Source organism: Musca autumnalis, unplaced genomic scaffold (genome assembly GCF_047663935.1).
Source record: "Musca autumnalis isolate F117 unplaced genomic scaffold, ASM4766393v1 scaffold_4, whole genome shotgun sequence".
In the NCBI taxonomy this organism is placed as follows: Eukaryota; Metazoa; Arthropoda; class Insecta; order Diptera; family Muscidae; genus Musca; species Musca autumnalis.
The window spans coordinates 142,375,691-142,401,749 of record NW_027411977.1 but is presented as its reverse complement, the minus strand read 5'-3'; the positions used below and the strand labels follow the sequence as shown (position 1 = coordinate 142,401,749).

The window sequence follows — 26,059 nt, the reverse complement described above, 5'->3', positions numbered from 1 at the left end:
TTTTATTAAGCATTTAGTTTATTCGTATCAGTATTGCACCAAGAACTATTACTGATTACAGTAATAATGAAATTATTTCTTAGTCTTTATTTACACTCTTTCCTTAGCTAAATTGTTTTTGTACTCTCTCTCTCTCTCTCTCTCTCTCTCTCTGTGTGACGTCATTGTAACCCCTCATGCTCATTCGTATTTATTACCGCTGATGCATTGATGCGTTGTTTACATCGTCTTTACATTCGTCTGTTTGTATACGAGTACGTGTGTATGTACATCTGGATCTCGTTTGAACATTGGAGAATCTCCCAGATGAAGGGTGCTAGAACAGTCTATGCATACACAAGCGGGTATAAATACGAGTGTGTAGCGGGTGATAACCGCCAGTGTAATCTAAAGAGTAAAAAATAATACCCCGGTTACCCTTAACCGGATTAACCAAGTGGGTTTAGGTTTAAAATGTCAATTCCATAGCGCAAGCGTCAAATAAATCCTCATGAAGTGGGTTAACCCGGCAAAAAAATCTAATGTAACCGTACTATAACCTGAATAGAGTAAAGCTGTGTACTTACTAGTACGCCAATGTATATGTTCAATACATTGTTTTCCCCCTTCCGCAGCATTACAATTAACCGCATTAATTGGCCGCTCTTTCGAGCTCAATGGTGAAATCTTCTCTGCCTTTCTTTTAGGAGTCATATTCGCCTGGTTCGGATTGTGGGAGAGAATATTCCTTCTTTCCCACGCTCTCTCCTAAAAGTCACATTCGTTCAATTCGGATGCAGAGGGGCGCTTTCCAATGCTGGGGTCGTCGTTGTTTATCACGACCTTGTTAGCGCTATTATGCTCACTGGCAACTTCACTTGCTTTTTAACTATCGAAGGAGTCACACTCCTATTGCTATCGTTTCGTAGTCGTCACTCAAAAGATATCCGTTTCTTGTACCAAGAAACTCATTTTTACCACCAATAAACACTCACGGTGCTCTTGAATCAAATTTAAATGGAAGGTGCTTACACCTGGGAAGTTTTTGCAGATTCTGAAACTACAATGTTCATAGATGAGAAAAATCAAAAAACAAAAAAAAAATCGCCGGAGCGCTTTTTAAATAAATCGCGATTCAAGTTGACATTTTTAGGGGTTGTTTAGGTTTTTGCGATTTTGCTTGGAAACCGCAAGTCCTATCAAAATGGGAATAAAGAAAATGTTGTAGCTATCAAAATTTTCTACAAGATTGTCTTTAATGATATTTTCGTAGGTTTTACAACTTTTGAGATATAGAAATTGAAATTGGGACAATTCAAATTCAATTCAATTCTGTATCGTCTCCTTTTAAAACAATGACTGCAATTTCCCAACTTAAACTTATATATCTAAAAAAATGGAAAAATTACATAAGCCAGTCTTGCAGAGAATTTTCACTGCTATAAGATTTTCACAGGTCCCATGCCGATAAGACTTGCCGTATTTAAGCAAAATCGCGAAACCCTAACAAAAAATGTGTGAAAACCTAAAAAACACCTAAAAATGTGAATTTTGACCGCGATTTATTTAAAAATCCCTACAGCGATTTTTTCTTGTTTTTGGATTTTTCTAATCTATGAACATTGCTCATTTAGAATTCACAAAAACTTCCCCCGTGTAAGCGGTTTTCATTAAAAGTAGGTTAAGGAGCACCCTTCATGACATTGTTTTATAAGGGGGCGATACAGTCAGTGCATTGTCCCAATTTGAACTTCAATATCTCAAAAATGGTAAAACCTACGAAAATACCGTAAAGGTCAATCTTGTAGAGAATTTTCATAGCTACAAATTTTAACTTGAATCCCGATTTATTTAAAAAGCGCTCCGGCGATTTTTTTAGTTTTTTTGATTTTTCTCATCTATGAACATTGTAGTTTCAGAATCCGCAGAAACTTCCCAGGTGTAAGCACCTTCCATTTAAATTTGATTCAAAAGCACCGTGCACTGAAAATATTTGAACTTATACACTTGTTTGTTCTGTTATTTTCTTCTCTTTTCATTCTCTTTCCAGTGGTATCAACAACGTCAATAAATCGTAATCAAAATCGTATCGGGGAATAATCAACGTTTACACGGGATTAAATTAAACCCTAATTCCGTAACAATTTCTACATATCGCCTATAAATACTATTGCCCTCTGTATGCCTGATATTGATTCGCTATTGAAGGGCAATTACCGTTTGGTGCCTCAGAGGGGTACAGCGCTGGCCGAGCTACTTGATAGCTTCGCATTTTGCATGTTGATCAACGACGCACGAGGTTAAGAAGAGATTGCCACAGCTCGCTAAACATCACCATTGTGGCACCATTCTTGATAAATGGCGCACCCTGGCAACTCGTCATTTCCATCGACTTTGAGCATCTTGTCCTTATCGTCCGACTTCATAACCTCTGACCGCCGTACTTTTCCCAACCATAGAAAAGCTGATTGGCAAGGGTTCAGAGAATTGATCAATCACAGAACTTTGCCCATTCCCTCAGATTCTCGGGTAGCTGAGGGATTTTTTAGGACATCATTACTGCTACATCCGCTCTCAGCATACCTGATGGTCAAATACCCGAAATTAGACCAAATTTCCAAATTGAATAATCAACTATGTCTATGTTGTGAAATTCAGAAATAATAAGTCGCATATCCGAAGAATGACACAGGGAGTTTCCAAGGCGGGATGATATCTTCGGAACTCTTTAATTTCTACCTTTCTGAAATTACAAATGCTCAAGACTGCATAGATATCGTAATATATGCGGAGGATTGAAACGATTTAAACGGGTCCTTTCATCGTTGGCATAGGATAAATATCTACATAGCTGACTAAGCACAGTTCTTCCATATGAGAACTATGAAAATATTCGACGCTAAATCCACTGCCGCACTGTTCACCACCTGAACGGTTGAAATGAAGCTCCCCTGAACATTTTGCTCGACGATGTGCTGATTCCGACCACTAACTACTCCAAAATATTGCATTTAACGATCGAGCTACTGCTATTTGCGAAAAGATCAAAAGTAGGAAAGTGGTCCTGAAGTAGCTGGCCGGCAAGTGTGGTATGCAAATGTTAGCGCTCTACAGTAGAAGAATATTCAAACCTGCCCGAATGTCGTCCTGAGGGCTGTAACTGGGTGCCTCCTCATAACACCAGTAGCCAGAAACGCATCTCGATACCTCATCGGAGGGGGCCAATGGACTAAATTTGAACTTTTGTGAGTAAAATAGACAAAATATCCCCCGGGCTGTCCCCTGGGTACGTCAAGGTAAAGGGGCCATCTTCATGAAATGCTGAAGACTTTATCGGCGCATTACCTCATCGGAGGGGGCCAATGGACTAAATTTGAACTTTTGTGAGTAAAATAGACAAAATATCCCCCGGGCTGTCCCCTGGGTACGTCAAGGTAAAGGGGCCATCTTCATGAAATGCTGAAGACTTTATCGGCGCATTAGCACATGATGTTGTTTATCCAGTATCTGCTTGGGTTATCGCCCAAGCAGACCTATGTATCGGCGCAGACATGCTTTCAGAATATTCTAGACATGCTTGTCCCACCCAGGCAATTCGAGAGATATATTCATGATCCAGAGAGAACCTCTAGATCAAGGAGTCTATCAGGCAGGCTTGGTTTGATAGCATTCACACTGATGCAGTTGCACAGGCAGATCAAATGTTTAGTGTGAATGCCGTACTCGGATACCATCCCCATCCATTGCAGCCGAAGAAAGTCTGATTTTAGTTCAATTAAGATTCGGAGGTCGCAGCAGTCTTAAATAGTATTGGGCCCGAACTGACTACACGATGCCCAACACTTACCCTGCAACTAGACTGGAACCGTAAGATACGCTGTATCCTTTTAACTGCCCTTTAAATCCACTCACCTATCTCCCGAATCGTTATAGACAAGTTGAAGATTTGTTCGATCTGGACACAGATGTAACTGAAAAAGATACACGAAATAACATACGAGTATTTCAATTAAGATTTACCATTTGACAAATTAACTATCTTGGTCCATTTCCATTTGATCCAAAAACCATATATGTACATGAAACTTTATGTCGATGGGTTAACGTTGCCATCATGGTTTCCAAAGAATTTTTTATGGGGACAAAGGTGCCCAATGTACATGCATATGTATACATAACCCCCCTACACGAATTTGTTTTCACACCTTCTTAATGACGTCAATTCCAATTTGATATTGACTTATTTCTTTTATATTTTATTTTCTTTTGAAAAAACGTTAAATTGTCATGTTTTCCTAAAAAAAACTCTTTTAATCAAATAATCCCTCAAATGAACTCATTCAATTATTGCATCTCAACACCTATCCATCCATCCACATTTTCTCCCAATTGGATAAGGCTGTGTCACCTTTTTAATCCAAACACTCTGTTCAAAGTTTTATCAACCAGTCGCAGTCATTCAAATTCATATGAACAACGAGCGGGTAGGCAGAGAGTGGACAATTTGGAAGGACTTGCTAAATATTTACACTCACAATATACATACATCCATATATAGTTATGTATGTATGTGTACATATACTGCTGTGTTGTTTATCCTTCCAATGGAGGGCAATCAGTTATTGTCCATTCATTAAGGACAACTAAGACAGGAGAACACTTGACGTTGTAGCAAATGCGAAGCTAAAAAACAGCAACCAAACATACATACATCACCTGTATTTGCATTTGTCCTTTTATTCAGTCCTTCAGCTGCAATCAAATTCAACAACAAACACTAGAAACGAATGACCGACCCACCAACTCGTCGGTGTCATGCTTAAGTGTTCCATACGCCATTTGCCTGATTCGAGAAAAACTCAAGTTAATGTTTCAGTCCATACAGGCTAGATGTGGTGCAAAAATCCAATACTTTAAGAGCTCAGTTCTACTTAACTAAACTCAAAGAATATATTAGGAGTTTATTTTAGTCAGATATCTGTTATATACTACAAGTTATGGCAAATTTTTATAAATGCAAAAGGTTATTGATTTGTTCCATGGGATCTTTTTTGGCAATTTGTGTCACATGGAACACTTTATGTCACATTTTAACGAACAAACTTTTGATCAATTGTGTTCCAGCTCCGTTATGTGAAGGGCTGCTGTAGAGCTGAAAATTCGGGGGCTTCAATAAAACAGTCGCAGTAGAAAATAAATGCTTTAGGGACCATTGTTATATGTTTCCTTTACATGTATTTATGGAGTGGACTCCTCCATTTTCGAAAAATATAATTTGTATTAGCTTGTTTTTATTGTCTTATTTCATCGTTTAATTCATTCGAAAAAGCAATAATCGTTCTTAGAACTATTGGTAGTGGCAATATAATTCTATTTTAATTCATTTTCTGACATTTTATTTATCTTACACGAATTTTATTAAGCGGGAGGCGTTAAATTTAAGCAAAAATTAATTTTAGTTTCATATAACAATATAGCATTTTAAAATATCTTGATTTAAACATTATTCTTCTTCAGTTCTTAAACCTTGTCCTTTAAAACAATTTGTTCCAAACGCCACATTGTTCGTAACTTGACAAAATTGCGCAATTTTTGTTCCAAACGATATCATTTTGTATGAGGAACAATTCGTTTTTGTATTTTTTTGTTCCATACGCCAACCGGTGTGGATATGGAACAAAAAAGTTCAAAGTTCTTTTGTTCCATACGCCAGACTTCATGGATATGGAACAAAAAAGCTGATTTTTTTGCGTCCAAAGTGGATATGGAACATATTGACATTTTTATACCTCGAAAACTATAAGAGATAGAGGAAAACCGACTAGAAATTCAGAAAGAGCTGGGTTGAAAACTTTGAAAGGTACCTGTAACTCAAAATGTCAAAAATGGCGTATGGAAGACTTAAGCATGACACCGACGAACTGACAACAAGCCAAGTGCAATTTTTTGTTTGTATTTATGAATGTCCTTCTGTGCAGAGGCGGTTTTATGTTTTTTAGGTGAAGTGCCAATAGGTTTAGGGGTTAAATACACTCAAAAGATAGGTATCATAAAAACAGTACAAAGTGCCACATAACACAAATCTAAAATGATTAGAGTTTAAATAGAAATTTAAGCATTGAATCAAGCATTAAACATTATATAATCCGATTACAAAACATTCTCTATACTCTGATCACCTCAACAAATAATCGTTCAAGAGTAGTAATGATGGTAAAAGGAAAAGTAGTTATTCCCCCCAGGCATAACAACAATGCGTGAATGGTTCCACGAATAGATACAGTGAGTCACAGTCAATAGTTTTTTCATTAATTCCGACAGAAAGAATGATGTTCCGGACGTAATTTTGGCATGATCGTAGTCAGTGTACCTTTGTAGGCAATTTGGCTAGAAATTTCTACCATTAACGGTTATGTCTAGAGTATGTACAAACTATTTAACGATATACGGAAAGTCCTATATCAGTCAGGCTTGCCTCATATTAGACTAGTATTTAACGACATTGCCCTGATAGAGGAAAAAATAAGGTACAGAACAAACATTTTTGCACATTTCTTTGAAATAGTTTTTACGCGGTGTAGCACTCCCCTCTTCTCCCTATCACTTTCGATGTGCTCTATAAATTGTCGGTTAAAATGACACGCACACCTCTTAGGACCTGTCACTGTTATTCCGTCGAAAATAACAGTCGTTCTATCAACCTCGTCACCGCATCTGCAGAGAAATTTGGTATAATTTCAGGTATTCGAAAAATATGTATGTAGCGAATGACTGCAGCAGTGATGATGTCCAGAATAATTATCTCAGTTACAGTGAAATCTAGAGAAGGGGCAGCTCTCTGAAACGGTGATTGGTAAATTCTTTGAAACCTTGCCAATCAGTATTTCCATGGTTCAGAAAAGTAAGGGGTTCAGAGGTTATGACGTCGGGTAGTCTGTTATTGGATATTATGATAGGAAGGTGGTCTGAGCCAAGCAAAATGATGCGTTGCCAGGACACGTCGTTTATCAGACCAGGTGCCACAATGCTGATGTCTGATTAGCTGTGTCGTCGTCCACCGTTCAAAAAGTGGAGCTATCAATTTGCTCAGACAACGATATATCCTTCTGGTTGTTGCCCAGTACGGAATGTCAAAGCGCCCATGGTGAGACGGATATTGCTCTCTTAAAGCGAGCATATATGGGTCTGTACTGGACAGACGGGACCATACTGAAGGCAAGTCCTTCTCCGCTTCTTGTAAGATCCTTCCCCAAAAAGTGGTAACCATCGCAACGTTCCAAGTTACAGGTGACGGTGAGCTCTGCTTCCTAGATCGCGGCAACCATGATGTTACTCCGACTCACAAAGTCTACAGTTTCCCTGACTTTGTTGGGGAGACCGTTGCATTTCAGGGGCACTGAACAATAACATGTATTATGCTGCGTTTGTTGTTCAAAAGACGACATTCTGAGCTTGGACATTTTCCGTCAATATCCAAAGTGATCAAACTGGTCTAAATGTTGGCGAATCAATTTCGGAAGTCGATAAGTACTTTTTTGATAAATATAGTAATACTTGGTTTGATAAACCCAAATGCAAGGTATCGGGGCAGATATGATCAGTTATGTCCATTCGCAAAATTTCATTTCTACCCTCTCTGAGCAAGCTTAGCCCGATCAGAATTGGTGTATAAGCCATCACTGGAAACATACCCATTAGATCTACCTAATACCAGAGATGGAATGCACGTATAATACATATCCAAGACAAATATGTTTACGACAAAAGTAAAGTGATGGAAGATTATGTGGGTTTAACAAAATTTATCCAATTGTTTTATTCAGAAAAATACTCCGGAAGATCTTCAAAAAAGGAAAATTATGATAACATCACGACAGCGAACTGTATAGGTTCGGCATTCGTTTTGAAATGTTTAAAATAAGAATTCTTTCTGGTTCTTGACAAGAAAAAGGCATCGAAAATTCTGAGGTACCTTATATTTTTTCGAGTTAATTCGCTGATTTGAAAACTCTATAAATAAATATTTATACCCTCAGCATTCTGGCTAAAGAGAGTATATACACTTTAATACGACCAAACATTTGCCTCATCGAAATAATGGTTTTAGACCCCTAGTATGTTTGGACGAAATCTGTTTCAGACAATTTGGAATCGATTTAGCCATGTTCGTCCGTCTGTCTGGCTGGCTGGTGCGCACGATAACTCTAGAACGGAGCAACCGATTAGTTTCAAAATTTTGCATTTGTAATATTTTGTCAAAACTTAGCTCCCTCTCGGATCGTTTTTTATTTTCAAGAGGTTGTCACTGCGGTCTCTTTTACGAGGGTACAACTTTTTCTGGAACAAATCCGAAAGATAACTCTCGCATGGAGTTTCTGATTGACCCAAACTTTGTACATCGTATTATTATATCCAGTCATGTATCAGTACGTCCTCCGGGTACCTCCCACACAAAATTTGGAAAAAATGCAGCTTGAGGACTCATCGGATCTATTTAATTTTTTTGGAAGGAGGTTGTTTTCACGGTCTTTATTAAAACGGTACAAATTTTTTCCGGAGTATGTCTATACTTCCTTAGATAATGGCCCAAACGCTCCAAAAAACACGGCGCGTATTAAATGACTAGTGTGCAATATAATATAATTATATAATTTTTCAAAAAATTGTCCAAACCTAGTTTAACGTAATTTAATATTTCAAGTTCTCTATGAATCAGTGCTGGAATTCTGTAACACATTTTTCGAGTTACCGACATAAATGGGTAAAATTAAAATACTTCTTAATTTTAATTAATTTCTCGTTAGAGTCGAGCTTAATGACCGATGATTTTTCCAAGTGAAATAGGAAAGCCGAAGATTCGAACCCACACAACCACCACCAAACATATAGACTGTGGAGCTGCTTCGATATCATCTAACTTTTCCTCCCTCAAATGCAATTTGTTTTTTTACTATGATGGATATTTGTCCATTCATTGTATGGCTTCCATGACAAACGCCTTTGGAAGTTATGAGATTGGCTCTGAACGCTAACACGCCGCACAGTGTTGCCGCTTCCATACAAAAGAGGACAAATTCTGTACCGAATTTTGCGAAATCAAATCAAAATCGGTAAAACTGAACAGGGACCTGAGGAAACATCACATGTTAAATTTGAAGGCGAATCGATTAAAATTGACTGAGTTATAGCAAAATCGGGGGAAGATATATATGGGGCTATATCAAAATCTGAACCGAAAATCGGTGAAACTACTCAGGGGCCTAAGAAAATATCACATATTAAATTTGAAGGCTATTCGAAATTGAACGAGCTATATAAAATCTGAACCGATATATCTCATCAGAAGGTTGCAGGGATGGGCAGAATGTTTTTACACATTTCGTTTCGGAATAGATGCCCAATTAAGGGATTTTACCGATTTTGTCGGTAACTCAAAAAATTGGTTACAGAATTCCACTACAGAAGTTTTGGTTACCCGAAAATTTGTAACAATTTGTACTAATTGCTTCTGGAAGTCGTCTGTTAACACAAAAAGTCAGTAAAAGAGAGCGATTCGAGCGGGACATTTTGACAGTTCGTTTACTGAGAGTTTGCTGGATAAATGTCTTCTAGCAAGCACTAGCAACTCTTCTTCTTCCTGATTCCAATTAATCATCTGTTTATAATTTTTCGTTGATTTATATTTGTGAAAATAAAAAACAATTTTATTGTGGAAAAATAGCAAGCCTAATTGTGTTGTTTTTTTGGAGACAAAGTTGCAAAGTGGAAAGAATACTTTTTTGGGTCATTTCCTTTTTTATTTTTAATAAAATACAACATTTTTGCTTCCTTTGGTTTCTTCATTGGCGGACAAATTGTTCTGTTTTGGCAAGTCAGCAGATTGATTGCTGGTTTTTGCTGGGAATGTGTCTGTTTACTTTTTACAATTTTCTTGCAAAAGAGAATAAAAACTCTTACTTACTCTCTGAGACAGTTCTTGCTGGACAATTCTTGCTGGGAAAGTAACCAGTAACCAATGCGATCTTTCGGCCTGACGATTATATCAATTGTCCTAAAACTCGACTTTCGACTTTTTGATATCCGACCATTCGTCGATTTTCGAGTTTTCTTTTGATCCTTTGCACAGATGATTTTGTAGCTAAAATCTATGGGCAAATTCGAAAATCGATCACAAAATAATCGATTATGCGATTGATTTATAATAGCTTTATTCCTTTACATTTTCAATAGTAAAAGTAGCAAAATAGAGAAGTTCTCTCTTCTCTCAGAAAACTGTGAAAATTGCTCTCACGTAACAAGTTTTCCACAAAAGTAAACAAACCGAAAAATAGTAGATCTGGCATCAATGTCAAAAAAACAAACATGGCTGTTAAAAAAAATAACAAACAAAATAAATTTCACTGTTTTTTATTTCACTGGTTTAAATTTTTATTATTTTATTTCTTTTTATTTTGCCTTAATTGTCAAATAAATGTCAAATCAGCAGTTTAACAAATTTTCCACTTTTGTCGAGCAGAAACTAATTACTATTGCTCTGTTCCAGAACCTGGATGAAGCTACTATTTTTTACTACGATAACATTTTTTCCTTTATGTTATCGAAAAAATAGTAAAAATTAGTAAATTCTTGCATTACTGGATTTATATTATATAATAAAAGTTTTGAAATTTTCAAGAATCATATACTTAATAAACATATTATCGTTTCACCTTTTTATTTCTAGTGAAATGTTCTATTAAAATTCTTGTAAAAGTATTTCGATGATGTTATGTTGGTTTTAAGATATTAAGAAATAATGTCGTATACCATTAAAATGGAATATAAATTTCCCTGTTCTTATGAACATAGATTTTAATGGATAATGAATGAAACATTCACAATATTTATTATTAATATTTTTTTGTTTTTGCATTAAGAACTATTTATAATCTGTACTTACCACATTTACGAAATCTTGAAATGTTACATAGCCCGGTCCAATGGGCGCTTTAGCCTTTTTTGCTCTCTCCGTTAACAGTTCTCGTTTATTCATAGGCACTTGTGATATAAATTCTGGAGATTTTAAAGCATTTAGAAACTCATCGACAGTTATTTCGCCAAATCCTTCTGGATCAAACTGTACAGAAAAAATAAATAAATAAACATTACAATATAAAACGTATTACAAAATGAAATTCATATCAAAACTTACCATGTCAAATAACAGCTTCCATTTCTGGAAATAGAAAAACAAAAAATAAGAATCATATGTTAATAAAATTTGGATTATTTAATGTTGTGGAATTATCAACCAGACAATGCTCTCGCCTAAGAACAATGATTATGCTGAAAATTGTTCACCTGTTCACCAATAAATCAAGCGAAATATACAAAGCCTACCTACCTAAGGTCATATTTATATTATGGCCGTTTCCAGGGTTAACCTTCTTTATGAGGATTTATTTAAAATATAAGCAATGGAATTGACAGTTGAAACCCAGCGGGTTTGTTAAATCCGGTTATATATAAACGTACTATAACCTTTATTTTCATTTGAGACATCGCAGCACCCTGTGTACTTAAAAATGTGTGTTAATTATTTTTCAGTGTTTTTTTTTTATAAACGCCTAGAGATATGCAACACTATTTTTCCTTAAATTTAATTAAAGAGCGTCTATGTTTATATCAAGGGTTGATTAAACATATGGTCCATTAGGTGAAGAGTTTTATTAAAATCTGTTTGATGTAAACTAAGTTATATCGATATGTTAAAAGCATCATGGAATTACCATAGACCCAGAAAACCCAGTTGATCAATACAAAGGTAACGTTGACGCACTCCAGAGAAGTGCAATGAGAACGGACCGACGCAACTTAAAGGAAACAGATTATTATAAATGAATAGTTGCAAAGATCTTACCAGATAAACGCCGATTGCTGACATCGAGTCCTTTTACATCAATCTCATTTGTGGTGATACTTCTATCGAAGGCAAGGGTTTTTGTGACGTGTTGCGTCAGAATTATCTGAGTGCAACCGACGCCAGACCTGTCTCAACACGACTCTTAACCCTTGAAGGGTCTTTTGGATTATCAGCATACTTGGGTTTAAAATATGCTGATCCTTTAGACCCCCAATTAACTACGATGGATAAGAAAAACAAAAGGAATACAATTATTGTACAGGGCCTAAATAACACAGTACTGGAAGCTTTGGTGAGACCAAAAGCCATGTGTCGTCCACATAAAGCGATTGTAATGCGGCTGACTTAGGTGTAGATGCCTTGGCACCTACAGCTGTACTTGTTAAAAGTGCATCAAGTTTAATTGGAAAAAAATGAAGACCCGGCAATTTCTAAGGAAGACGATTTAGCCAGGACTGTCGAAAATTGGTGTACGGCTGACATGACCGCAGTTTTGGACGAGGATGACCTAGGTGGGACCCTTAAATCTATCGAAGATAGTGTATAGAGACAAAGTAGGGGACTGGATATGCTTGTTCCGGACGAGCATAGCCGGGACATACCACCAGATGATTTGTTACACAATCTGACGAGACGGGAACCTGCATTCTGAGAGGGAGGCCCTTTTCATCAAAAGTAAGCTGAGGTTCTTAAGGAAATTCGAAAGAATTTATCCACATGCGCCTGGACGCGAACTGTAGATTAAAAGGATATTCCTCCCTAATCCAGTAGTATTTCAAGCCAGACACTCTAAGGAGATTCCGGGGACAAGCAAAAATGCGGAGAAGGCGAAATCCACTGCCTCAGGCAAAGTGGCGGAGTCGAAATAAGTCAAACACGACCCAGAAAAGGCTGAAAAAGCCAAAAAGACCAAACGACATCTCCAAGGGGGAGCAATTGGTGAAGGGGTCTGCATCAAAGCCCGACTCAACACCGAAAGGCAAAGGAGAAGCAGAGGGATATAGTGTTCCTGGAACCCCCACAGTCTGTCGGGAAGACAAAGTGGATAGGCCGACTGAGAAACCATCATCATCTGGAAAGCCAAACAATGATGCGCAGCAAAAATCTGTGAAACGCTTTCGTTCTTCCGAAGGCCCACAGCCTTCGCCCAAAAAGGCTGTGACTTCTCAGGCGGTTAACCCATGTAATTGATCAAAAAGCTAAGGAGAGAAGACCCATCCACCTCCTCGTGAAAAGTGACTTCAAAGGCGCGTGTACAAGTGCTCAAAAAATTCTATACCAGACCGGCCCCAACGGCAATCGATGACGACCTTCTGGTGGCAATCATCGACAGAACTGACCCTGACGGGAGAATCAGCGAAAGGCATTGGTTGCTATTCAAAACCGGTCTCCGTAGTGCCATTATTTCTGGGATGGCAAATCAGGGTGATCAACAGTATGGCAGTTCCTTCAACGTTAACGACAGGAATTGCCAATCCCATGCAAACAACTGCAAAATCCGAAATTAGTTAACAGAGACACCCATCGCAAACCCAAACATGGAATTCGGAAAACACATATCAATGCCAGCTTTAAATGGCATTACCACATATACTGCGAATGACCTTAACCAGATTCGACCGCCAGCGCGCACTGTGATCTCCTGCTAAGATATGTCAAACACATTTGACAAGAGGGATCACTGGATTGTGATGATTGACAGTACTGGGATTCAAATTAGCTCAATAATATTAGACCTACTTTTTATAGCCGGTTCTGAACGGCGTGGAAATGTTGGCAACATTATACTGAGGGGTATTTCTGCTACCATTTAAAAAAAAAAATCTCCTTATCTCACTTAGCGCCGAGAACTTTTTTGTGAGAAAACTTAAAATTTTATATGAAAACGATATTACTGAAACTTTTTAAGCATTTTTTTAACTACTTTTTTCTCTAGAATGTATAGTTTTCCTGCAATCACGCCTTATTTTAGAAGTGCCAAAAACTTTGAAGTGTAATATAGGTGTATTCTTACATGATAATACCTTGGTTTTTGATTGAGAAAATACTCTTACTACATTTCTAACAAATCCCTGACTTCATATGAATGTAACATTTATGATTAAATTTTAATCGAATATTTAAATTGTTCATCAAAAGTCGAAAAACAAAAATCCTAAAACCATTAACAGCGGAGGCATACAAAACCATCAGTCGCTCAGTATTGAGTTATGTAGCCCCAGAGTGACATTCTTTTTATGTGACACCCAATAGCGAAATTTAGTAGAGGTTAGGATAGTTATGGATTGCTACCGGATGTGTACTAGGGTGAAAGGACTACTCCATAATTTTTATACCCTACACCACACAGTGGTAAGGGGTATTATGTCTTTGTGCATTTGTATGTAACATACAAAAGGAAACGAAATAGACCCACAGTTCCTTTTGGGGATATACATATAATCACTTTCTGAGTCGATTTATGCGTGTCCGTCCGTCTGTCTGTCCGTCCGTCTGTCCATGTATTTTTGTTCGCAACATACAGGTCGCATTTTTTGTCCGATTCAGCTGAAAATTGGGGACTACAACTTTTTTAGCCATAGGAAGAACGCTATTGCTTTTGGTGAAAATCGGTTCAGATTTGGATATACATAGCTCCCATATATATTTTCGCCCGATTTCACGTATTTGCTGCACCAAACACGCTATATACGTCCAATTTTGATGAAATTTTGAATGTGTGACTGAATTTTGTCTACAAATAAGTGTGCAAAATCATATTGAAATCAGTTCAGATTTTGTTATAGCTCCCATATATACATATGTTCGCCCGATTTCACGTATTTGCTACACCAAACACGCTATATACGTCCGATTTTGATGAAATTTGGAATGCTTGACTGAATTCGCTCTAGAAATATGTGTGCCAAATTATATAGAAATCGGTTCCGATTTGGATATAGCTCCCATATATATTTTCGGCCGATTTCACGTATTTTCTGTACCAAACACGCTATATATTTCCGATTTCGATGAAATTTGGAATGTGTGACCGAATTCAGTCTAGAAATAAATGTGCCAAATTATATCGAAATCGGTTCAGGTTTGGATATAGCACCCATAAATATTTTCGGCCGATTTCGTGTATTTTCTGCTCCAAACACGATATATAAGTCCGATTTCAATGTTATTTGGAATGTGTGACTGAATTCGGTCTGGAAATTTTTTTCAATTTTTATAATCATCTTTATTTCAATTTTTATATAATATAATATTTTCAAGTATAATATTTTCAAAAAGTTTTCCGATATTGCTAAGCAAACTTATCGGTCTATATCGGTTTAAATTGTTTTGGAAAATAGTTCAATTTTATACAACTGTTAAAAATCATTAGCAATACATTTATTGCATTTTCGGATAGATTTTTTATTAGTAAATTAGATATATTATCTAGTCCAGGCGATTTGGATGTTTTCAAATTGTGTATAATTTCACATACCTCATCAAACGACGTGTATACTTCATCTTGTTGGTTACTGTCGCTGTTTAAATAAGTTTTTACTATGCGATTTACTGTGATATCAATTGAGTGTTTATAATCCGCTGTTAACTCGTGTGAATTTGCAAAAGCATCTGCTAAAATCTTAGATTTATCCTGATCTGAACTAATACATTCGTTTCCGATTGTAAAGTTGGGGATGTTGTTGTTGGACTTGCCTTGTAACTTTTTGCTTATTTTCCAGAACGATTTATTTCCTGGCGCCAGTTTTGAGAGCATATCGTTCCATTTTCTATTACGGTCAAGATTGATTCTCTCCGTTATAATAACAGATAGATGTTTAACACATTGATTATATAAATTTGTGTCGGCAGTAGATGCTGAACGTTGAGCTTTCCTTTTTAAAAAACGTCTAGTCCGAATTAAGTTGATAATATCATTAGGTAAGGAATAATTATTCGAACTTGAGACCTTGGGCGTACAGAAATCTCTTGCAGCTATCATGAGGTTTGATAATTTGTGTATTTCTAGATCAATTGAACGCTGAGATCTATAATTATCTAAACTCGTTATTATTCTGTCTTGGATAAAAAGCTTAAAAGCCGACCAATCGGTGCGTTTATAGTCATAATGGCTGGGATCACTGAAACTTGCAGTTGTACACTTTATATTGCAGATTATTGGACTGTGATCGGAGGGAACGTCGTAATCCAGTACTTTTAAGGACATATCAAGGGTTGTGTTACTAATAGCGATGTCTATAACGGAAGGGTTTTGATCTTGTTGATGAGGGTAGTATGTTGACTCATTTGTGTATAATATGTAAAAGTTGCTAGACTGTTGAAAATTGAAGAGGCGGTTTCCCGCCGTGTTATTTGAAGAGCAGTTCCATGAATGGTGTCTAGCGTTGAGATCACCCAAAATTATAAATTCATTATTATTGCTTGTCAGTTTAAGAATGTCTTCGGTGAATAAACGGGAATATTTTGGGGAATATCCCGTAGTAACAACTATAGGTCTTTGGTTTACTATTATTTCCACAGATATATTTTCAATACTATGAGTGTTTACTGGGTTTAAAACTCTGTGTTTAAGAGTTTTACGTACAAACAGGGCTACCCCTCCACCCCTTGTCTCTTCTCTATATTTCAGTGTTCGAAAATAAACACTATGCAATCGTACCGTACCGTTCTGTACCGTACCAAGGTGGATAGGTACGCTACGATAATGTACCGTACCGGTACACAAACACTAAAAAATATTTTAGTGATACTGTACCGGAGCACAACGAAAATCTTAGAGTACCGACTGCGGTACACAACGATTTTTAGTGTACCGACTGCGGTACGCTACGATTTTTTAGTGAACCGACTGCGGTACAGTACGATTATCGTAGTGTACCACTGGTCGGTTCACTAAAACATAACGTACCGGTAATGTACCGCACGTGTGTTTTTTGTAAATTGTGATGAAAAATTATATGTTTGATGTATTTGAAAATAAGGGCAAGAATAGTAACTAAAATTCAAGATTATATAAATTAAATGCACGAATGTGGTAAATTCGGTCGGTATACGAATGTTGAGAAAATTAGTATAAAAATGAAATTAGCTAAAATTTCCAACCAATACATATTTTAATAAATTTACCCTCTATTATAGTATTAGGTTTAAAACCCATATTATTAATGTATGTATTTCTATTTACTCGCTTTGAGAAAATTTTATTATGGGCTCATTAGGGTCCTTGTAGTCAATGTACATATTAAAACACTGCTTTTTAAATATTATTTGTTCCCTAGTTAAATAATTAAGACAGTTTTTATAAGTAAAAAGGGGTGATAATGCATGTATCATAAAACCATTTCTATGAATGGAAAAGAATAACGTTAATATGTTGGTGTCATAAGGATGTTTATTTGCGGCAAAAGTCAATTCATAGAAAGGTTATGTTTGTTGTCCAATCCACATGAACAAACAAAACAGCCACAGTCGGATCACTAAAGATTGAGTCTCCAGGTAGTATATTTTAAAATTTTAATATGTTTATTCTGTTGAAGTTTTAATGTTGATATGTTTGAATTAATTAAAATAAAATTGCATAAAACATAAAATCCGTTTGTAATAGGTAACAAAAAAAATGGTAAGAATCAAGGCACAATTACACAGGTAGTGGCATCGTAAAAATTTGAATATGTTATGTCAAAACTTTCTTTATGTTTTTGGGGAAATTACAACAAAAATAATTTTTTTATAAAGTGATTTTACTTTTCATATTCGATCAGCTGGTGTGATACCACTACCTGGTAGTTCTGCCATGGTAAGAATATGAGAATAATGCCTCCAAAAACTCAAACTTTCTGCTGGTAGAATACGTTTACGTTTGTCCATAATTTATTCCACCGAAATGGCTTAGATTTGGTATCTAGTGTCCGTTGGGGTTACACATGCATTCCTATAAGAATTTTCGGTACAGGTCCACGTTTTTATATAGCCCCCATAGAACGGTTCCTCCGATATTGATTATTTTGAAGGTTGTAGCCACGTTATCCAACCGAATTAGTTGAAACTTGGCATTTAGTCTACGTTGGGAGTATAAAATATTCCGACGGAGAATTGTCTGCACAATTTCATGTTTTGATATGACCCCCATAGAAATGTACCGCCCGAATTTTGCTAATATTAGATAGAAAATAATAATAAAAACAATTATAAAATATTTTGTTGCACTTTGTTGCAGCTAAAACTTTACAAATTTGGTAAGAACTATATGTACTAAAAATAAAATAAAAAATCTACGCGCCATCCCGCGACACTCCCTACTAAGAAGCTTTAACAAAGTACAGAATTTGAAAGAAAAGCGGATGTCACGTGATTTACATATGTGTAAAATCCGAGTTACAATAAATAACATATTATATAAAATATTTTTTGCTCACCTGTCTTCACGAAAAGCTTTAAAATTACTTTGTAGCATGGTAGAATAAGAAAAGGTAGCAGCAATACACAGCTGACTGAACTGGGTTGTAACGTTAGTGTCAAATTTCATATGACATTTTATACATTTATTTCTACTTCGATGTACATTGGGGACATATATTTTTTGAGAAAAAAATATATCATTCAAAAAAAAAAACATTTCCCAGAAAGACTTCTTCATATCAATGATATGTAACCTCCTCCAAGTTCGAACTATAAGCCGCGCAGTAAATCCCCGCTTGTAGAGGCGATACAACGTTTGTTAATATGTGTGGTATTTTGTTAAAATTTAAAAAAATAAAGCCCTAATAAACATGTGCTTCTTTTATTTCTAAAACAAAACATTGAAACAGCTTCTCATTTTTCTATGAATTTCCAGCGACCCCAAACTTTTCTGCAAAAATTCTGCTTTCTGCGAAAATTTATGCATTTAGTGGAATGATGTGGAAACATAAAAATTGAAAATGTAACGAATTTTCATTCATGTTTTCCAAAATATTCAACCAAATGTGAAAAATTATTAGTTTTTTAAATTCCAATAATTTATAGACATTTCCTTGTTTTGTTTACAAATACAACTGGCAGTAACGTTACAAACAAAAACAAATTCCTTTGTGGTTGTTGTTCGAGTTGTATTTGTTGTAGTATTAACTTTACCTTATATTTGTTCTACCATGACTTTGTAGGAAGACTGCATACGACGATAACAAATTTACTACTAAAATATATTATAAAAACCAGTCCATAAATTGTGAACAAAAAATTAAACGTTATTTTGCTTTGGCTGATGTAAAACAAATTATTTTAACTGTCGTTAGATTCTGTGGACACCTTAGATCAATACTGCACCAATAATTTTTACATAGGCGTATGTGATTTTTTTAAGTTTTGGCGCGCTATATCTATATTTTTTCCACTGTTCGTTTGGCCCAAAAAACATCAATGTGACACCAACACGTGCCTTATTACTTTATACAAATATTTTGGATATACATATGTATATAACACAATTATGGGGTCAATTTATATAGTCTTCCATAATAAAACAAAAAACCATTAAATATTTTACATTTTCTCATAATTCATAAAAACACATGTATGTTACATTACAGATACGTATATTATTTTCATTGTTCCAACAATACGAACTACGAAGTTTTACTGCTTCGTCCTTTTCAGTAGTACCACAAAGTAACAGGCAAAATTCTCGTTGATCGTCCACATTACCTTGCTATGAATAGATTTTCTGTTATTGGTGCCACCAATAATAATGATTTTGCACGAGGGGATTTTTAAACATCCTTATGACATCAATTAGTTACCTCATACTGGTGTTATGATAAATACATTCCATATTGAAAAAATCATATTAAAATTTGTAATTTGGCTACAAATACTTTTAAATGTGTAAATAAACATAGCTTGGAAAAAAACCTTAGTGATGAACAGTACTGTTCGCTACAAACAATATAGATGGGTATTTTTTGTTGGTACTGGTAATATTAATGTGGATTGTATAGCAAATATTAAATTTTTCTGAATAATCTTTTTCCAAAAAATGCTAATAACATCAAAAAAAGTAAAATTATTCTTTACTCATTCATGTAAATGATTTTATAATTCACGATTTTTTTAAACAAAATTATATTTTCTAATAATTTTCTCAATATTTATAAACGATTAAAATGTAATTAATTTATACAATATTGAATTTTATTTATTATACTTGCCTTCTTTCCCAAGAAAGCATATAACAATTCATATTTCCTCATAATTAAAAAAACACATGTGTGGTACATTGACGGTACGTTATTTTTTTAGTGAACCGACCAGTGGTACACTACGATATTTTAGTATACCGACTGCGGTACGCTACGATTTTTTAGTGTACCGACTGCGGTTCACTACAATTTTCGTTGTGCTCCGGTACGGTACGCTAAAATATTTTTTAGTGGTTGCGTACCGGTACGGTACACTAAAATATTTTTTAGTGATACCGTACCTGGTACGGTACGTTATTTTAGTGTACTGTTTATTTTCGAACACTGCTATATTTTCGATATATTAAAAAATTGGAAAGATATGGTTTATGCCTCTCACTGAAGAACGTCTCATTTATTGATGCAACCTTGATGTTTTCTCTTTCTAAAACCAATTCAAATTGCATTAGGTGAGAAAAGTTGGAAATGCCATTGGCATTCCAGTGAAGTAAATATAGTGTTTCATAGTTATCGGAGATCATAAGCATGTCTAACCATACTCATAACTACTTGAATTTGCTCCACTTTTGTTGTACATTTTTGAAGATCATTGGGAGTGGAGATAAAAATATTAAAGAGTTCATCTACATCAATGGTGCACAAGAAGAGAATGCTATTTTGGGTTTTTGTATGGGAAAGAGAGTTGTAGTTAACTTTTTCGTAAAGACGCGTGCATGGCTGATCTACATTGAAGAGATCGTCTGTCCCTCTTGCACGTGATGAATAAGTTTGAGTGCCACTGAAGTTGCCCTGTGGGGACGAAAATTCCAATTGTCGCAATTTAAGTAGTCCAGAACTAGTTCTAATCAGTACTAGTACAAATATTGGCCCCTAAGTAATGCGAAGGGAACCAATTGTCACCTTTTTATCCCCAAGTAAACGAGGAGGCGTCAGTTGCGACTTAATTAACTTAACTTAAACGACGAGTTGTATAAATAATTCACATTTACATTTTCTTCATAACTTTAATATAAATGAAGCATCCAATAACAGAAGCTAGTGTTGATGGAATGAATATCTTCGTTCATATTATTCATATTGTTCTGGTATAAAAAGGAATACGACGGAAATATGCAAATCGCCCTTTTCTTCTCTCTACCAGCTAGCAATTCCAATTGTCGCAATTTAAATAGTCCTAAACTAGAGGTATGTGGTACTAGTTCACAATTGACCCATAAGTAACGCGAAGGGAACCAATTAACACCTATGTATATATCCCCAAGTAAACGACGAAGCGTCAGTTGTGTGACTATTTCCCACCACTTTTTTTTAAATAAACTGGTATATGACTGTAAACCTGGAACTAGTACAATACCACCTACAGGTAATGCATAGAGTGACAATTGGTTACCTTCCATGACATCCCCATGTTAAAGTTTACAGTTGATTGCACTGTGAGGGGTCTGAAGTGGAACTAGTTACTGTAACGCTGAGAATCGACGAGTTTCCGATGCCGAACTAGCCCATCGCCCAAGCGGGTGTTGTTGGGAATGTTACTGTTATTGGGAGATACATAAGTAAATTGTTGTTGTTTTTCTCTCGGTGTATTTTTTTGTTTTGTTTCACATTATTACGATTATTCTTTGTGGTAGCATTCGCTCTTCTCTCATGATAGAGAGCACGTAGTGGACAGTGAACGTCATTTGCAGAGTGATCGGTACGATCTCTGCCATTAATTTTGCAATTAAAGCAAGTGTATACTGCTGGAGCTCTGTCATTTTTTGTGAGTGGACACTCATTAGTTGGGTGATGATTAGCACAAATCATACAAGCTGATCGACGATGGCAGTGATCCCCGCCGTGCCCATACATAAGGCAATTCCAACATTGCGTCGGACGATCGTTTTTCTTATGTTTGTACTTCTTCCACGTGGCAATGATGCCGCAAACAGTTTTTACATTGTGTAACGATTTTGGGTTAAATGTCTTACGACTGAATTGAACTTTATAGACAGCGTTATGCACGTTGCTATATTGAGTGTTTACTTCCGTAACGTTTGTTGGTGCTAGGTTGTATTCCTTTAAATCTTCTTTTATATCCTCTGTGGAAACTTTGGGTAATCCATAGACGAATGCAGTGTAAAGCCTGTCGTCTTTTGAACTAAACGAATGGAATTGGATATTTTTTTCCAAAAGTGTTTTCTTACATTTTTCCAACTTTTCTTGGTCACACGGAAATAATTTTGTACCTATAGATGTTTGTATATACAGTTTTTACCAAACAGTTGTTTAAGCTCGATAAGTGGTGTGTTTGCATCTACCACAAGTGGAGGCGGTTTCGGTGTTTCGTCTCCACGATGTTAGACTCTTCTACCAAATCCATGTCTTGCTGATTTGATAATATGCTGAATCTATTGGTTGAAGTTGACACAATAGTTTGTGATGTGCTGGTTGGTAATGATAGCTTGGGCCTTTTCATATTGGAAGACCTACCAGCAGTCTTCCATGACCTTGGCCTATGGGGCCATTTTTGCGAGGTGTTTTGTTATTTATTGTGTTGATTGGCACGCACTTAGTTCAAATAATAATGAAGGCAATCACACAATTATAATGTTCAGTGAATTTAGTATTTTAAACTTTCGTAGTTTACAACAATGCCGCTTTAATTAGAGAGAACCGTTTTCAGAGAAAGTCAGTATTGAACTGTCGGTCTGGAAATAAATGTGCCAAATTACATCAAAATCGGTTAAGATCTGCATATAGCTCCGATTTATATTTTACATATTCACAGTGGTGTAGGGTATCATATAGTCGGCCCCGCCCGACTTTGATCCTTTCCTTACTGGTTTTCCATTAGATTCAAAAACCTTGTAAATGAAATTTTATGACGGTCGTTTAACGTCGATAAAAATCGATAAAAAAACGTTACCAGTTCATTGTTGTGGCTAAAAAACGGATCCTACAAACATTTGGGAAAATCGGATATAGCTCTAATATGCATATTTGGCTGATTTTAGGTATTTTGGGCACACTTACATGAGGAGACGAGGACTCTGTAAGTAAGATAACATAAGATGTTGCTTGCTAGACAGTTCTTCGACACATTCCGATGGACGTCCAAATATTGTCAATGATGACAGGTCTGAAGGAACTGCACACCAGAGCAGTCAATAAAGACGTCAGATCTGATTGGGGTAACTAATTTAAATCAGTCCGACTTATCTAAAGTGTCCGGTATGCTTCCCGTTCGATAGCGGTTTAAATAATTACTCCAACCAAATCTGAGGTGGGACAATGTTGTTCGAACAGACCTGTGGAGCAGCTGCCAGATAAGAGTAAAAACCTACATAATTCGTTATTTGCAACACACATTCCATACATTGATATTAAATTCTATCTGCAGGGAAAAACATACGGTTGCAGACAACCTATTACAACAACAACCATGAAACCCAAGGGAAGAATGTGGCAAATAGGGCTACTCTCCAATAGGTGGCGCACGAGAAACCTCTCTTTTAGGTTGGAGAAAAAACGGTGTGTGAAAAAAAATCGAGATGTACGAGTACAGAAGACAGAATAAAGTCAGAGTCAAACACCAAACTGATTGCTTGGTGCGGGCACATCCTCCTTTAGAGACGAGTAAAGTACGAGGGAAACTAGAAAACTTTCTGAAAGAATTCATTAAACCTGTTTTTCGTAGTGCTATAGAATGGTCCTTTATCGAAATACAAAGATTTAATTTGATCGATGCACTCTTGCCATGATTATGCACGTCGAAATTTGTGAAAAATTATCGGACGAAATTTTTCATAAGTAAATTCCATTTTTTTGCAACGTTTTTCAAGTCACTGTAAACAAACCAACAAATGGTCGTATGTCAAACTGACCTGAGTACGCTTAGGCTAAAAACTGTCAAGCTTTCCTGGCGACGCTGCGTTTTGCCTAGGCTAGAAAGTTTTCAAGTGCCCCTCATACATAAGTATCCATTAGCAGCAATGTCAATGATGTCATATGCCCAATCCTAGGAGATGTTGATATGGGTGTAATGGATAGGGCGCTGTAAGTTGTAAGATCCACCTTTAAAAAAATTGAGAGCCACCTCAAGGTCCCGTAGATTCGGATCAAATGTGGAAATTTACAAATACAATTTCTCGCAAACTCATTGATCAATGATCATAAATAATCTTTTTACTTACATCTCGTAACAGCTCTCTGCGTAATTCCGCCTCATCGAAATCTGAATTTAATGATGTATGTTCTGTATCATAACCAGCATCATTTGTACCCTGGAAATCAAACAACAACAAAAATAAATATTATTAAATTACAAAAAAAAAATGCTTCAATGAAAACTTACATATCGTGGTTGTGTTTGTGATATCGATCCAATGGATACCAAAGAACCCGCTATTGTTGATATAGCCGGTTCTATATCGGCCAATGTTTCCTGTTGACTACCACGAACATCGATGCTTGCAGATTCGATTACGGTTCGAGTTGTCCACATTGTGAAAAATCTCTCAAGGCAAATGCTATCTGGTCCCAATCGGTGTTTGGAAGTATTTGGAACTTCTGTTATATGCTGACAATTCCATTCATGAGCTGCTGGTGGTTTAGAATTTAAAACGATTGCTCTACATTCGATGAATTTTTAAATTATCCGTCGATGTTTATTGAAAATTAATTTATTTATTCGCCTAAAAATATAAAAAATTAAGCATATTTTTTTAGTAATTCCACTACAATTGCCTTGTCTTTATTTTGAGATTTTAAAGAAGCAAGTGGCCGTAATTTTCTTATCTATGGAATAGCTGATTGGGAAGGGTTCAGAAAATTTAGCAATAACTGCTTTAGAAAGTTGCCCAGTCCCCCTGGATTCTCGTGTAGCTGAGAAACTTTATCGGGATGATACCTCCGGAACTATTTAGCCACTACCTTTCTGCGATTCCGCAACCTCCGGCAGATCTTAATGTATGCGGATGATTGTTCGATATTGACGGCGGGTCTATCATTGATGACACATGTAATAGGTTAAATGTCTACCCAGCTGCTTTAATGCAGTTTATTTATCAAAGAAATACGAAAATTCCCAACGCTAGATCAATTGCCTCACTGTTCACCACTTGGACAGCTGAAATAAGGCTTCACCTGAACATATTGGTTGGTAGTGTCCTGATTCTGACAACCAACTACCCTAAAATATTGGGTATAACATCCTATAGCACGTTTAGGTAGCTCGCGCAAGCCACTACTATTTGCGACTAAATCAGAGAAGGTCTTGTAAAGCAATAGGTAGGTCTGTGATAAGCCAGACATTAATAATACCACATAATTTTTTTTAGCTTTTAGGAGAGAGCGGATGCGAAGGAGCACCATTTCTCACTTCTTACCCATAAACTCAAAATATGTTCATGAAGATTTCGCAAGGCTTAGACCTATGCAGTGGAAAATATTCCAACCTGCCAGAATGAAGCCCGGTGAGAATATCGTTATATGTGATTGTATTTGAAATAGAAAACGAATTATTCTCGGGGAAATTTTTAAATTAACGGGGTTAATTTTCCCAACTTTTTACAACCTCTACCACAAAGCTGAATTTTGGTGAAGAGCTAGGGACTGTAATTAGAAGCAACATCCTAAAAGTCCCCATCGTTCCCATGTGTGCAAAAAAAGTTATTCGGGGTCAAAGGTCAAATTTCAAGGGTTTTTTAGGTTTTTGGATTTATTTTTTAAAAACGGTTGATCTAATCAAAAAGTGACTAAAGTAAATATTATAGACAGAAAAATTATTTACAAGTTTGGACTTTATAGCTTTTTTCCTAGAAGGAATCATTCTTGAGAAATAGCTGTTCTAAAAAACACATTATTTGTATGCACATATAAGGAAAATATGCACATATTCAGACGAACCGGCTAATATAACCGAAGTAAACGGGAAAAATATATCCATGGTTTTGGCATGGTCCTAAATACTATAAAGATGACAGCTACTCCTACTCTGATAAAATTGACTGAATTAACC

At 36.1% G+C, this 26,059-nt stretch overlaps 1 protein-coding gene across 2 annotated transcripts in view; it reads right to left on the bottom strand.

Annotated features, from left to right (window-relative positions):
- The window catches only part of stet (rhomboid serine protease stem cell tumor), a 235,805-nt gene that overhangs the window by 195,861 nt on the left and 13,885 nt on the right, over positions 1 to 26,059 (bottom strand). For both annotated transcript variants that reach the window (XM_073980022.1, XM_073980021.1), the window contains exons 2-5: positions 24,395 to 24,734; positions 24,234 to 24,323; positions 11,171 to 11,194; positions 10,919 to 11,095 (exon numbers count right to left, since the gene is read on the bottom strand). In XM_073980022.1, coding sequence (XP_073836123.1) covers positions 10,919 to 11,095; positions 11,171 to 11,194; positions 24,234 to 24,323; positions 24,395 to 24,544 — 441 coding nt within the window. In that variant the 5' untranslated portion in view covers positions 24,545 to 24,734. The remainder of the gene's footprint in view (positions 1 to 10,918; positions 11,096 to 11,170; positions 11,195 to 24,233; positions 24,324 to 24,394; positions 24,735 to 26,059) is intronic.